This window comes from Setaria viridis, chromosome 2, assembly GCF_005286985.2.
Source record: "Setaria viridis chromosome 2, Setaria_viridis_v4.0, whole genome shotgun sequence".
Lineage (NCBI taxonomy): Eukaryota > Viridiplantae > Streptophyta > Magnoliopsida > Poales > Poaceae > Setaria > Setaria viridis.
In genome coordinates, this window is record NC_048264.2 from 34,509,110 (window position 1) to 34,523,835 (window position 14,726).

Genomic DNA, 14,726 nt, shown 5'->3' on the forward strand with positions numbered 1-14,726 from the left:
TTAGCAAGATTGGTATAAAGTGAGAGCCAGCAATCCACTTATTCTACGGATTGATAAACCTTGGGGGAATACTTTAAGGGAAAAGTTACAACTAATCTATACGCTTGCGGTTCACGAATTGGTGCGTTAACTGCCATCAACAATCTCCAAAACCAAGCTTTGGCCATTTATCTACTTGAAGGCTTAATTGACTGTTATGGAAAATAGTTTCATTAGCTCCTGAAGTATTATAAACACTTCGTTCCCTCACAATTCATCCACGATCACAAAGTCGCCAAAACAAATGTTTCGCTTCTCGTAGCCCTCACAGAAAGGCAGGCAAAGATATTAGCTTCCTGAATGGGTACATGAAAAATGTAAAAACTTGATGTAGATTCAGCCTACATCTTGCTTCCTTTGCGTCCTGGTCTCAGATTCAGGGGTCTGGCCTTCACCACCTTCTGCCTGCATGTGCTCTCCAATCTTAGGAAGCCGCCTTTTTGCGGCTCCCAGCTTCTGCTTGACCTTGTCCAAACCGTCCTCGGCCTTCAGGCATTGACAAAATCTACTGTGAACCGAAGCAGTTAGCAGTTCCTGCGTTCAGTTTTCCATTGTTTGGCCCTTCCAGTGGATCGCATGATTGCACATCTTCTGATGATTGACAAATGTCTTGAATGGGGGAGGATTTCCGAAGAGTGTTGAGACTTTTAGTGGATGATTTTTTTTTTCTTTTCTGAAAGGAGATGTACTATGCTTTTATTGATAGCCATTAGTTTTTGGTTCGTTACAGAAGTAACTGGGAATTACCAGCTCACACAAAAAACACAAACATTAAGTGGATGATATTTGCCATCTACCTTCAGTATGTATGAGAGAGCTTGATCTGTCTGTCAGGTGTCAATATAAACCATCTTTGTTTGGTAGCCATAGTGCCCTTCCCTAATGAGAACAGAAGAAAAGATTCATATTATAAAAACTTTCGAAAGCTCACTGCTGCAGCAATCAGGCTCCTCAATAAGCAAAAAAGAATCACATGATCTAGCTTATCTCACAAGTGGCAGCAGCGGGCAAACCACCGTTGTAAGCAGAGAATCAATTCAGCGCAAGGCATCGCTGTAGAAGCTTGATTAACAAACCCGACAAAATATCAGAATGGATTCGACCATGTTACGTGAATGGCTCAGTTGACAGATGAGTTTGTTCCCCCTCACAATTTATCTAGCAGCCAAAATTTGACAAAAGAAATATTACAGTTCTCGTAACCCTCACAGAAAACTATGGAACTGGAGGCAGGTAAAGATATCTCTAAACACCGAATCCTGCCTCCAAGATCGGGCACCGGATTGGTCCACGTCGCCTGCAAAAGCCCAGCCGCCGGATCAGGCATCTACCGATCTACGGAAAGCAGCGTAGGCGCGGGCTGTCCGTCGCCATCTTCTCGACACTTCACGATCCATCGTCGTCGCTAGGCTACGCTGCCACACCCGCCGAAACCTCGCCGCTTCCCCTTGCGCCGCCCGCCTCGATATGCTCTAGCCGGCGGCTGCCGGACTAAGCCCGTGACGGCGCCATTCGCTTGCCCTGCCGCCCACACCTTGCTCGGTCTGCAGCGCCGCCCGTGTCTCCCTGGTGCTAGGCGAACGAGGGGGGCTCGCCGCACCGGCGCGGGATGGCAAGGGGCAGCAGCAACGAGCTACAGCAGGGAGCGGACCACGGTACGCTGAGTGCAGGTCAGCCTGTACCTCGCTTTCTCTACTTGATTGATTGAATCGTCACTAAAAGCTTCTCAATTCCCTGCTCTGCTTTTGATGAGAAAGGTTGTGGCCTCTGTCCATTGGAATTTATAAGTTGGTTGTTCCTAATGTTGTTTTGGGATCTTGATCGGTAGGTGTTTGGTGAAATGCTTCTATACATTAGCATCACCTAAAATTTGGAATGGGACAAAGTATTGGTTTGTAGCCTTTACTACATCGTACCATTCCAGCTCCAAGCATCTAGATTTCATTTCATTTGTGGGATGCTGAACTGAATTTTCTTTGGGCAAAGGCAATCGACCATAGTGTATGCCAATTTTAGCATAGCACTGTCCAAAGCATACTAGACTGCTCCATAAACAACATTAAAGCAATCCCATCCTAAATGGTTGTCAATTGAATATTCTATGCTTTGTCTTGTACTCGAACTGGTATAGGCTGAATGCCATGGGATGGATTCTACTGTGCAGTAGCTAGTTTGTGCTCTTCCAGTCCAGGTCCTTTCCCATGAGCACCTGCTCTGCAATTTATTTATAATATAATGGTGGTCATACTCCTGTCCCCTGTTGCCTCTGTGAGTCTGCATCATAACATCCACCCTTCTCTGTTGCTTTTCTTTCCTGCGATTAATTGGTGTGTGAGTCCTATACTGCATACAGCTTTAACTTGGACTCTTAGTAGTTACCGGTAATGCAAGTATATTCAACTTTCAGATAGATCTTGAAAATTTATTATTAATGAAATTCGTAAATATTTTCTGATATATTCAGAGTCGAAGATCTTATTAGCAACCTGTAGCTCTACTGTGACAGCCTCCTTTTTTTCTTCTCTGCATGGCTCAGTATACAATTAGTAGTGCTTGTTTTAAAACACCGCGCTAGAAAACACTAAGATTACATACTCATTATCATTGTTGATAAAAAATCAAAACAAGCTGAATTAAAAAAACAGTTATATAAAAGAAGGTTCAGCCTCTTTCAATCTTTTATGACAGATATGTTCTACTTTAACGCATATATTGTGATGAGATTGTCATCTATTTTCCATCGATTGGCCTATGCCCTGTTATCCTTTATCCTATTTGCTAAGCATAAAAGAAATATTAACAGGAGATTAATGATGAAGCCTACGATGACACTCAACATAAGAAAAGAGGAGGTTCACAAGGACGAGCTAAGCATTGAGGTATTTATAGCATGAGCAAATTGCACCCACCATACAACAACTTGGCAAGTGGGTGCAAATTGGTCCAACAACTTGTAAAATGCTTAATTTAGTACAATAACTTGATAGGTGGGTGCAGATTGGTCCGACAACTTGTTAAATGTTAAATTTAGTGCAATAACTTGGAAAATTATTGCACCTACAGTCCAAATATTACAATAACAACGTATTACGCAAAGTAGATGAACATGTGAATTTCTTCCATTCAATAATTCTTAATTTTTATCAATAAAAAATTGTTGATCGTGTGCGTAAGTAGATGAACATGTGTTCTTCCGTTCAATAATTCTTAATTTTTATCAATAAAAATTGTTGATCGTGATGGTCAGGGTTTTGCTTCTTAACTGTCTACATAACTTATTTGTTCATTCGTTAAAATTGAATCAAATTTTAAAATTACGCCATTGGCATTACCGAAAGATTGAAGTCCATAAGAAATACCCTAGGACTTTATGTTTTTTTACGCTTCTTCTCATATATTCAACAAGCGTATCAAAACATATTTGTTTCTATTAGTTTATCTTATTTTCCTTTTATAAAAAAGTGCATGAGGATTTAAAAATATATATGCCAAACTCCTAAAATATAATGTTAGTATGTATTAACATATTGATTTTTTAGTTGAATAATGCATATAATCAAACATGTAAAAAATGGGAGGGTGAACTTATCAATATTGAATATGAAATTAAATATTACTAATAAAATTTAAATCATTGTATAAAAGGATAACTAATATGAAGACATAACGTTAATTTTCTAAAACATTGAAGGTTCTAGTCTTCGTCAAATAAATTGTTATTGCGACGCGAATATCAATAGTCAAATAATGTTAAATAGTTTGTTCTAACGCGAATATATGCTAACCCGACATTAGTAAATATGTTGTTAGTTATAACATTTGGGTTGTAGATGTGCCAATTTATCAAGTTATTACACTAAGTTTAGCATTTTACAGGTTCTTGGACCAATCTGCATCCACATGTCAAGTTATTGCACTAGATTGAGTATTTTACAAGTTGTTTGACTAATCTGCACCCACATGATTAGTTACTGTGTTAGATTGAGCATTTTACAAGTTGTTGGACCAATCTGCACCCACATAACAAGTTGTATGGTACGTGCAATTTACTCTTATAGCATTACTGTCATTTTCACGTTGAACTTGTGTTCATGTTCAATTTTAACATAATAAGGTGCTACTCATATTTATTTTTTTAGGTCAGTACCAATAAAAACAAAACACAAGATGGAGAAATGGAAAGTCAACTCTATGGTTACTCTTTTGGTGCACTAGAGAAAAGTTAACTCCATGGCTGATTTTTTGTATACATATGTGGAAAGTTAACACCATTGTTACGCTTTTGGTGCACATATGAACCAGGGATTACTTAACTCCATGGCTGATCATTCCATGTGGGAAGTTACCCACATAGTTACTCTTTTTGTATACATATGCGAACCAGTAGAAACTTTAACTCCATGGCTGATCTTTTGGTATACATATGACCCAGTTTGATCAAGAGCTTCTCTACACATTTAAGATTAGGAGCTCTTGATAAATCTAAAAACAAATGTAATCTTATGTTATTATATTGGACAAGAGAGTTTATTAAATTCCTAAAGTCATAAGCTATTGTACAATCTATAACTAACTGAAACTTATATATATCAATTACTCGTGTGTTATGGATGAAATGATATGTCCTACAACTCTTTTATAACTGCATGTCTTTGTTTTTTTTATTTCTCATCAAACCTGTAATGAACATGCATACTTTCCAGTGAGGGAACCTGTGTATTATCTTGAGTTAAGCACTTTAGACTTCAAAATATTATATTCTAAGGTGACATCCTGAATCTTATATGTATAGAAGTGCACGTATTATTTTGTTTGGGTCTTGATGCACAGAAAGATGACGAGTGGGCATACAATGGGATACGGCTATGCACTACCAAGACAAGAAGAAAGCAAAGTCCAGCGAAGTCGATCTGTGAGCTGAACCTTCCCATTAGCACAGCACCAGATCGAAACTCCAGATTATTCTGTTGTATAACCTCTCCAATCATCAACATCAAAATAATAACGAGCCCCAAATAATATAAAAACCATGGCAATTAGGTGCGCGCAGGCAGGTTTTCTAGTTAACTTCCTAAATGGTACATGTAAAAGTGGAGACTTGATGCAGGTTCAGTCTACATCTTGGCTTCCTTTGCGTCCTGGTACTCAGCTTCAGGAGTCTGGTCTCCACTGCTGGTGCCACCACTGCCTGCGCTGCCACCGCCTCCTTGCTGCATGTGCTCTCCAATCTTCGACACTGCCTTGTTTGCAGCTTCCAGCTTCTGCTTGATCTTGTCCAGATCGTCCTCGGCCATAGCCGCCCTCAGATCAGAGACAGCAGACTCGATCTCCTTGGTGACTTCAGCAGGGACCTTGTCCTTGTACTCACTGACACTCTTTTCGATGCTGTAGATTGTGGTATCTGCAGAGTTCTTGAGATCAATCAGGGCCTTCTTTTCCTGATCCTTCTGAGCATGCAGCTCAGCCTCCCTCACCATCTTCTCGATATCACCCTCCGACAAACCACCAGAAGACTTGATCGTGATTTCTTGTTCTTTGCCAGTGGATTTGTCCTTCGCTGACACCTTCACAATGCCATTGGCATCAATATCAAAGGTGACCTCAATCTGGGGCATGCCTCTTGGAGCTGGTGGAATGCCTTCAAGCTGGAATTCGCCAAGAAGTTTGTTATCTGTGGCCATCTCCCTCTCACCCTGAAGAACCTTGATTCCAACCTGTGTCTGGTTATCTGCAGCGGTGGAGAAGACCTGGCTCTTCTTGGTTGGAATTGTGGTGTTCCGGTTAATCAACCTTGTGAAGATGCCACCAAGAGTCTCAATGCCGAGGGAGAGGGGCGTGACATCCAGCAACAGGAGCTCCTTCACATCACCCCTCAAGATGCCACCCTGAATAGCAGCACCCATGGCGACAGCCTCATCTGGATTGACACCCTTGCTTGGTGGCTTGTTGAATATCTGAGAAACAACCTCCTGGACCTTTGGCACCCTTGTCATACCACCAACCAGTAGAACCTCGTCAATCTCCTTTGCGGAGATGCCAGCATCCTTGAGGCAGTTCACACAAGGGATCCGAGTCCTCTCAATGAGATTGCTCGCAAGAGACTCAAACTTCGATCTGGTCAAGGTAATGTTGAAGTGCTTCGCACCAGAGGTATCAGCAGTGATAAAGGGAAGGTTGATTTCAGTCTGCATAGTGGAGGAAAGCTCGACCTTGGCCTTCTCAGCAGCTTCCCTGAGCCTTTGCAGCGCTAACTTGTCCATGCTCAGATCAATGCCGTCAGACTTCTTGAACTCAGCAACCAGATACTCAAGCAGTGCACTATCAAAGTCCTCACCACCAAGGAAAGTATCACCATTGGTTGCCTTGACCTGAACAAGGTGTCAGAATTAAGAATCAGAACACCTATTTCAACATCTGCATACAGAATCTGGAAAAGATGTGAGAAGAAAATTACCTCAAAAACTCCATTTGATATCTCAAGGATTGACACATCAAATGTGCCACCACCCAGGTCAAATACAGCGATAAGGCCCTCCTTGTTGTTCATTCCATATGACAGAGCTGCAGCCGTGGGCTCGTTGATAATCCTCATCACCTCCAGTCCAGCAATCCTACCAGCATCCTTGGTAGCCTGGCGCTGAGCATCATTAAAATAGGCTGGGACGGTAATAACAGCCTTGGAGACGGTCTTGCCAAGGTAAGACTCTGCAGTTTCCTTCATCTTGGTGAGAACAAATGCACCAATCTGGCTAGGGGAGTACTTCTGGCCACCCATCTCCACCCAGGCATCACCGTTCGGTGCCCTGACAATCTTGTAAGTCACCATCTTCATCTCCTTCTGAGTCTGCGGGTCATCAAAGGTCCTACCGATCAGACGCTTTGACCCACGAATTGTGTTCTGGGCGTTGGTCACTGCCTGCCGGCTCGCAGTGATACCGATTAGCAGGTCACCATTCTGATTCTTGGCGACAATGGATGGCGTTGTCCTCGCACCCTCGGCATTTTCAATCACCCGTGGCGTCTGCACAAGCAAATTCATCCATCACATCCTGACTACCAGTACCACAACCAACTACCAATTGAACACGTACTCCTATTCCAGCAATTTCAAGACATAATATTGATTACAGACTGATACAGAAAATGACTTTAACCAATTGCAGCCATTCAAGTCATGACATTTATTACAGATAGATACAGCAACCGACTTACAAAGAACAGAACGTTGCGAATTTCTTGGTGAACAGGGGAAAAAACACACCTTTCCCTCCATGACGGAGACGCAGGAATTCGTTGTGCCCAGATCGATCCCGATGACATCTGCCGCCGCCAGCTTTGTGCTGCACATAGAACACTCACTCAGACATCCGAAAAGTGAAGAACCAAAATGTCATGGATGAAGAACGGTTGATGGTTGATGATATGGCATCTCCAATTCCTAATTACCTGAGAGCACGAGCTACAGCTCCAAGCCTGGAGAGCAGAGGAGGCGCCGTTCGCTGGGCCACGGGAGCCTAATCAGATCGCACAAGCAGAACAGATCAGCACATCGGATCAACCCAAAACATCATCAGACGAAAGCACACCACCAAAAAATTGCAAGAATCTCGAAAGATTGGAACTTGGCCTCGGCCAAAGGGGCACGGTCAGGTGCAGGGGAACAGAGGTGGCGCGGACCTGGGCAACGGCGGAGGCGAGGGTGCGGCTGGACCTGGCCAGCCTCGACGCGACGAGAGCCCCGAAGGCCATGGCAGGCGCTCTAGATTGGCGCGGCTCCGGCGGCGGCGGCTTGAGGGGGCGGCGGGGAGGAAGAGGAGGCGAGGTCCGAAAAACCCTAGTGGGCGGCGGCGGCGTCAAGCGTGCGCTCCTCTTAAACCCCCTCGCGGTCCGCGGCACTGGCTTGCGAGAGGGGAAAGAAACGGTGGCCAGGGGCATTTCTGTGATTCCCGGCGGGCCAAGTCTGAGGCTGACGGTGGGCCACGAGGGGTGGGCGGAAGCTTCTAGACGGCATCAACCCGCCTCCGTCCGACCTGGGCTGGGGCTCTGAAGACTTGTCAATCATGTGCCCATCGTGGGTAAGGATTCCCTCTTCTCGGTTGGGACTCAAAATAGCAAAGGGTAGAAAATACCCGCAAATCCACGGATATGAAATCCGATGGGTACGGATATGGGTCTAAGTACATGCCCGCGGGCACGGGTTCGGGCATGACCCTAAACCCAACGGATATTTGCTCGCGGGCGTGAAAAAATGATATCCGCACCCGCAAACCCGCCAAACCCGCTCCAATATCTGACATGTGGCCCCAGGCCAATACTCGGAATCTAGGGTTTCATTTATCTCACAGTCTTACTCTCAATCTCTCTCCCTCGGCCGGCCGCACACAGCACACTCGCATCTCTCATTCTCTCGGGCTCCCGGATCCAGCGCCGCCGTCCCCATCTCCCCCATGGATCCAGCGCCGCCGCCGGCCGGCCGCCGCCAGCGCCGCCGCCGGCCCGCCGCCCCTTACCGCCGCCAGCGCCGCCGCCGCCCCCATCTCCCCCAAGCGCCGCCCCCATCTCCCCGGCTCCCCGTAGTGCTGCTGAGTGCGGAGTGCCGCCTGCTCGCGCCACCCGCCCGCCCCCATCTCCCCCAGCGCCGCCGGCCCGCCGCCATCTCCCCCCAGTCCCGCCGCCAGCCATCTCCCCCTAGCGCCGCCGGCCATCTCCCCCCAGCGCCGCCGCCGGCCATCTCTGATCTCCCTCTAGCGCCGCCGGCCATCTTCCCCCAGTCCCGCCGCCCCCATCTCCCTCCAGTCCTGCCGCCGGCTATCTCCCCCAGCGCCACCCCTATCTTCACCTGAAGCATGGAACGTAAGACTGATGATGTTTGATCTTAGTCTCTTAGATATATATCTAGTGCATGTAGTTCAGTGTTGTTTCATGAGCAATCTAGAGACATATGAATGATGCAAAATTGTAATTTGTTGAACTGAACAACTGCATGTTTCTTGTATGTCAAAATTAAAATATATTTGACTTTAGATGGAATTCAAAACAATTCTAATTTGGTACTTCAGATTTAATATTCAGAGTTTCTAAATTTCTAATTTGCATTGTACTTTTATGGATCATTTGCACTTGTTTTGCAGTTGCCTTGGCTAGTAGCTCGCGCGTGCTACCCTCCCAAACTTCTGGTGCTGTTGTGGCTGATACTGGTACTGACGGGGATGATGTTGTGCACATATCAGATGGTGAGGAAGAAGCTCGTACTGGTACTGGTTCAAAGAGGAAGCTCACTTCAAAAGTGTGGAATGACTTTGAGAAGGTGTGTGTTGATGGAGTGTGGAAGGCCAGATGCAATCACTGCGGCAAGAAGCTTTCAGCTGTTTCAAGAAACGGTACAACACATCTAAAAACCCATCTGAAATCTTGCATCTACTTCAAAGAGAAGGCAGGAGATAAAATTCAAACTAATTTAAGATTTGGAACCTCTGAAACTGGGGTAGTGAGTGTAGAAAACTATATGTTTGATCAAGAAGTAGCTAGAAAAGCTCTCTATTCCATGGTCATACTACATGAGTACCCACTGTCTATTGTTGATCACCATGGCTTTCGTAAGTTTGTTAGTGCACTGCAGCCTTTGTTTAAAATGGGCACTCGAAACACTATTAGAAGGGACATCTTGCATTTCTATGAGGGTGAGAAAAGGAAAGCTAGGATATTCTTGCAAAGGACCAATTGTCGTGTTGCTATTACAACTGATTTGTGGACAGCCGATAATCAAAGAAGAGGCTATATGGCAGTAACTGGACATTTCATTGACGACACATGGACGCTTAAAAGCTGCATTTTGAGGTGACTGTCAATTTTTTCATTTTGTTGCTTGGTGTTCAGATTTGAATTTTCTGTAATTTGTGAATCTTGTATCCGCGCGGATTTTACCCGTTGCCATATTGAGTTACCATTTTTCTAGTCCCAAGTTACAGAAAATTCAAATCTGAACAGCAAGCAACAAAATGAAAAAATTGACAGTCACCTCAAAATGCAGCTTTTAAGCGTCCATGTATCGTCAATGAAATGTCCAGTTACTGCCATGTAGCCTCTTCTTTGATTATCGGCTGTCCACAAATCAGTTGTCATAGCAACACGACAATTGGTCCTCTGCAAGAATATCCTAGCTTTCCTTTTCTCACCCTCATAGAAATGCAAGATGTCCCTTCTAATAGTGTTTCGAGTGCCCATTTTAAACAAAGGCTGCAGTGCACTAACAAACTTACGAAAGCCATGGTGATCAACAATAGACAGCGGGTACTCATGTAGTATGACCATGGAATAGAGAGCTTTTCTAGCTACTTCTTGATCAAACACATAGTTTTCTACACTCACTGCCCCAGTTTCAGAGGTTCCAAATCTTAAATTAGTTTGAATTTTATCTCCTGCCTTCTCTTTGAAGTAGATGCAAGATTTCAGATGGGTTTTTAGATGTGTTGTACCGTTTCTTGAAACAGCTGAAAGCTTCTTGCCGCAATGATTGCATCTGGCCTTCCACACTCCATCAACACACACCTTCTCAAAGTCATTCCACACTTTTGAAGTGAGCTTCCTCTTTGAACCAGTACCAGTACGAGCTTCTTCCTCACCATATGATATGTGCACAACATCATCACCGTCAGTACCAGTATCAGCCACAATAGCACCAGAAGTTTGGGAGGGTAGCACACGCGAGCTACTAGCCATGGCAACTGCAAAACAAGTGCAGATGATCCATATAAGTACAATGCAAATTAGAAATTTAGAAACTCTGAATATTAAATCTCAAGTACCAAATTAGAATTGTTTTGAATTCCATCTAAAGTCAAATATATTTTAATTTTGACATACAAGAAACATGCAGTTTTTCAGTTCAACAAATTACAATTTTGCATCATTCATATGTCTCTAGATTGCTCATGAAACAACACTAAACTACAGGCACTAGATATATATCTAAGAGACTAAGATCAAACATCATCAGTCTTACCTTCCATGCTTCAGGTGAAGATGGGGGCGGCGCTGGGGGAGATGGCCGGCGGCAGGACTGGAGGGAGATGGGGGCGGCGGGACTGGGGGGAGATGGCCGGCGGCGCTAAGGGGAGATGGCTGGCGGCGGGACTGGGGGGAGATGGTGGCGGGCCGGCAGCGCTGGGGGGAGATGGGGGCGGGCGGGCGGCGCTAGCAGGCGGCACTCTGCACTCGGCAGCACTGCGGGGAGCCGGGGAGATGGGGGCGGCGCTGGGGGGAGATGGGGGCGGCGGCGGCGCTGGCGGTGGTAAGGGGCGGCGGGCCGGCGGCGGCGCTGGATCCGTGGGGGAGATGGGGACGGCGGCGCTGGATCCGGGAGCCCGAGAGAATGAGAGATGCGAGTGTGCTGTGTGCGGTCGGCCGAGGGAGAGAGATTGAGAGTGAGACTATGAGATAAATGAAACCCTAGATTCCGAGTATTGGCTTGGGGCCACATGTCAGATATTGGAGCGGGTTTGGCGGGTTTGCGGGTGCGGATATCATTTTTTCACGCCCGCGAGAAAATATCCGTTGGGTTTAGGGTCATGCCCGAATCCGTGCCCGCGGGCACGTACTTTGACCCATATCCGTGCCCATCGGGTTTCATATCCGCGGATTTGCGGGTATTTTCTACCCGTTGCCATTTTGAATGGTAACTACCGCCATCTCTTTCTTGCAAAACAATAATGGTGGTATGCACCTGTTGCAGAAACAGGCACGTCTGGTACAAATAAAACCATGATCTAGACGTCATTAATCACGGCATTAAGAAAAAAATGAAAATCAGTGTTAAATTGGGATAAAATTTTGTCAAAGCTTCTCCTTTAAACTGAGGCTAGCATATTGTGCTCTACAGCTCTAGAGGCCTAGCACAAACATGATAAATCTGATCGATTTCTGACATTTTATTATTTTTTGTACTACACCCTGAAATATTCGGCCTTTCTAGCCATCCCTTTTGAGTTGGCACAATCTCCGGCAGCGAAATGGCATCTTACTGTTGTCTTTTATGCTAAGGAGCTCTACCTCATTACTGTTACTACCACAATCTGCAGGCATCAAAGCATCCGTGGCAGAATGCGTTGCAACATGAAAGTAGAGCCTACGATCCTTCTTCTCCCTTTGTGAAGCTAGCTTAGATTTTGTTGTAAACGGGAGGGAAACGGCAGTGCGCTCCCTGCAGATCGCAAAGAAACCCAGCCTGCTCGCAGAACCCGACGGTGTCGGCGATCGTCTCCTCCAGCGGCCGGCAGCTCCACCCCAGCTTCCTCAGCTTGTCGGACGTCATCGGAGCATGGTTGTCCATGTCGATGATGCTGTCCCTGCCAATCGCCGAACAAGCTATGCATCAGCTTTCCTGAGTTCCAGCATCTGAAACCTTGGCAGTTGGCACACCAAAAGGATGTTCCAGTCTCTTTCAGAGATGGAGAGGTGTACGTACTCGTTTACGCAAGGGTAGCCAGGGTACATCCGCTTCAACAAGCGCAGCAGGTCACGAGCGCCGACGGAATGCGGCGCGCAGATGTGCCTGCCGGAGGCTGCGGGCGCCTCGTAGAGCAGGAGCAGCGCGTCGGCGACGTCGCGGACGTCGACGATGTGCCAGAGCTTGTCCCTTATCCGGTCAGGCCCCCCTGCATCGGCATTCAGAACATTAGGGGACGTTTGGTTCCCTTTGCTTATTTTTAAGCAAGTGTCACATCAATGTTTAGATACTAATTAGGAGTATTAAACGTAGGCTATTTACAAAACCCATTACATAAGTGGAGGCTAAACAGCGAGATGAACCTATTAAGCCTAATTAATCCATCATTAGCAAATGTTTACTGTAGCAACACATTGTCAAATCATGGACTAATTAGGCTTAATAGATTCGTCTCGCCGTTTAGCCTCCACTTATGTAATGGATTTTGTAAATAGTCTACGTTTAATACTCCTAATTAGTATCTAAACATTCGATGTGACGGGTGCTTAAAAATAAGCAAACTAACCAAACCAGGCCTTATTCAGATATCAGCCGCAAAGCATTGAAGTGAACCAGAACCAAGGATCAGAAGAATGCGGGGGCAGAGCATTTGTCAGGTGGTGCGTGGTGATCACTGATCAGAAAGTTCAGAACCTTTCAGGAAGTAGATGAGGAATTGGCAGCTGGTGTTGCACGTCGGCTGCAGCAGGGGACCAAGCACCAGCGCCGGGTTGATGGTCACGACGTCCAGCCCGATCCGCCGCCCGTATTCCAGCGCCACCTCTTCTGACGTGATCTTTGCTACTGAATACCAGTCCTGCGTATTTTACAGACAGTGAATCTCCATTCTGTTTCAGAGGTGGAAAAAAAAACAAAACGAACTCCCGTTATATGTTGCCAATTACCTCGTTGTTCCTGCAGAATTCTTTATCTGACCAACAGCTCTCATCCTTGATCTTGTCTTTGGGCCAGTTTTTCGGGTTGATCTCGACGGTGACCATGGACGAAACAACCACAACTCGTCGAACTTTCGCTGCTGAAGCAGCCTCGAGTACATTTTTGGTACCAGTAACAGCAGGATCTAGCATTTCCCGCTGTCACAATATAGTAACGTCCGATTAATAATGGAATATTGTACGCGTTACCATGGTCGGGCTGAACAACTTATAATGAACAAAAAGCACTAAAATTCTGTCAATTAGCGCGTGCATACACAATCGAAATGCACATTATTAGTAGCTCTTATTGTCTTGTCAGATGGAACTGGCCAATACCCACAACGGCACAACCTGGACTTCTGATAGTACCTTTCATCTTCTGCTGTCCAAGTGTCCATGTATTCCTAGCTACTACAGCAAAACACATGGTCCAGATTCATCTGCCTTTTATGTCACATTCAGGATTATTGCCTAGGTCCTCAACAGTTGGTTTGCCAGAACGGAGTCACTGAAACTTGTACTGCTACATTTGTTTCCAAGATTAACAAATCTTGCTTGACAGTTGTTTGATTTTACATTAACTTGATCTCTTACCATACTGTTGCATACCAGCAACTGTTTTAATTTGCAGTTTCACAAAAAAAATGTTTCATTTTGCTGAATCAAGTTCCGCAGACTGCTTCTCGAATTACTGCAGGTACGGTGTTCATAGGATCAGAGAAGAAAACTTGCCTCTGGATCGGTCAGGTTCCCGGATGGAACCGGGGTCGCGACGTGGAAAACCCCTTGGCACCGCGCGATCGCGGCCGCCATGGCGCCGCGGTCGAGGAGATCGGCCCTGAAAAGCCTGAGGCCTTGGGGATCAGAGGCGCCCGGCAGCCGCTTCAGGTGCGCCGTCTTCTCGTCACCTGAAACGACGGCAGGAGGGGATGGGTTTTTCGCCGCGGCGGCGTGTAATTGGCCAAGGAATCGGCCACGGCAAGGGGGGGGATGCGTGCGACTGCGTACTGAGGTCGCGGACGGTGGCGTGCACGGCGTAGCCGCGGGAGAGGAGGAGCTTGACGAGCCACGAGGCGATGTACCCGCCGGCGCCGGTCACGCACACCACCGTCCTCCCGCTCGCGGCGGCGGCTTCAGCTCCCTCCTCCGCACGCGCGGCCATGGCGTTCGGCTCAGCTCTGGAGTTCTGGTGCGGCGCAGCGACAGTGTGAGTGCGCGACTCGCACGGGACGGGACATCCTTTATCCATCCATCATCATACCCAG

At 46.3% G+C, this 14,726-nt stretch overlaps 2 protein-coding genes and 1 long non-coding RNA gene across 4 annotated transcripts; 1 reads left to right on the top strand and 2 right to left on the bottom strand.

Annotated features, from left to right (window-relative positions):
* The first annotated feature begins 1,350 nt into the window (after positions 1-1,350).
* On the top strand, positions 1,351-4,655 carry LOC117844680 (uncharacterized). Of its 2 annotated transcripts, none has more exons than XR_004637908.2 (2): positions 1,351-1,709; positions 2,843-4,655. It is a non-coding gene; the product is annotated as an uncharacterized lncRNA (long non-coding RNA). The 2 variants fall into 2 exon arrangements; XR_004637909.2 differs by having other exon boundaries at positions 1,351-1,694.
* A 270-nt stretch (positions 4,656-4,925) lies between these two features.
* Positions 4,926-7,916, bottom strand: LOC117844678 (heat shock 70 kDa protein, mitochondrial). Its single transcript, XM_034725431.2, has 5 exons — positions 7,717-7,916; positions 7,486-7,553; positions 7,301-7,379; positions 6,494-7,060; positions 4,926-6,407 (listed from the first exon to the last, which is right to left on the bottom strand). The coding sequence occupies exons 1-5, from the start codon at positions 7,786-7,788 to the stop codon at positions 5,154-5,156; spliced, it is 2,040 nt and encodes a 679-aa protein (XP_034581322.1). The 5' UTR covers positions 7,789-7,916; the 3' UTR covers positions 4,926-5,153.
* A 4,032-nt stretch (positions 7,917-11,948) lies between these two features.
* LOC117845745 (cinnamoyl-CoA reductase 1) lies at positions 11,949-14,679 on the bottom strand. Its single transcript, XM_034726812.2, has 6 exons — positions 14,470-14,679; positions 14,194-14,369; positions 13,429-13,617; positions 13,178-13,340; positions 12,503-12,692; positions 11,949-12,383 (listed from the first exon to the last, which is right to left on the bottom strand). Exons 1-6 carry the CDS (start codon positions 14,621-14,623, stop codon positions 12,197-12,199), a joined length of 1,059 nt encoding a protein of 352 aa, XP_034582703.1. The 5' UTR covers positions 14,624-14,679; the 3' UTR covers positions 11,949-12,196.
* Between the last annotated feature and the right edge of the window lie 47 nt (positions 14,680-14,726).

Bases quoted from the DNA above. Each gene is read 5' to 3' on its own strand.
- LOC117845745 (XM_034726812.2), bottom strand. From the start codon at position 14,623: ATGGCCGCGCGTGCGGAGGAGGGAGCTGAAGCCGCCGCCGCGAGCGGG. The intron at 12,693-13,177 runs GTTCTGAACTTT...ATGCCGATGCAG, and splicing joins CCTCATCTACTTCCTGAAAG to GGGGGCCTGACCGGATAAGG. The intron at 12,384-12,502 runs GTACGTACACCT...GGCGATTGGCAG, and splicing joins GGCTACCCTTGCGTAAACGA to GGACAGCATCATCGACATGG.
- LOC117844678 (XM_034725431.2), bottom strand. From the start codon at position 7,788: ATGGCCTTCGGGGCTCTCGTCGCGTCGAGGCTGGCCAGGTCCAGCCGC. The intron at 7,554-7,716 runs GTCCGCGCCACC...CGATCTGATTAG, and splicing joins TCGCCTCCGCCGTTGCCCAG to GCTCCCGTGGCCCAGCGAAC. The intron at 7,380-7,485 runs GTAATTAGGAAT...TTCTATGTGCAG, and splicing joins GCTGTAGCTCGTGCTCTCAG to CACAAAGCTGGCGGCGGCAG.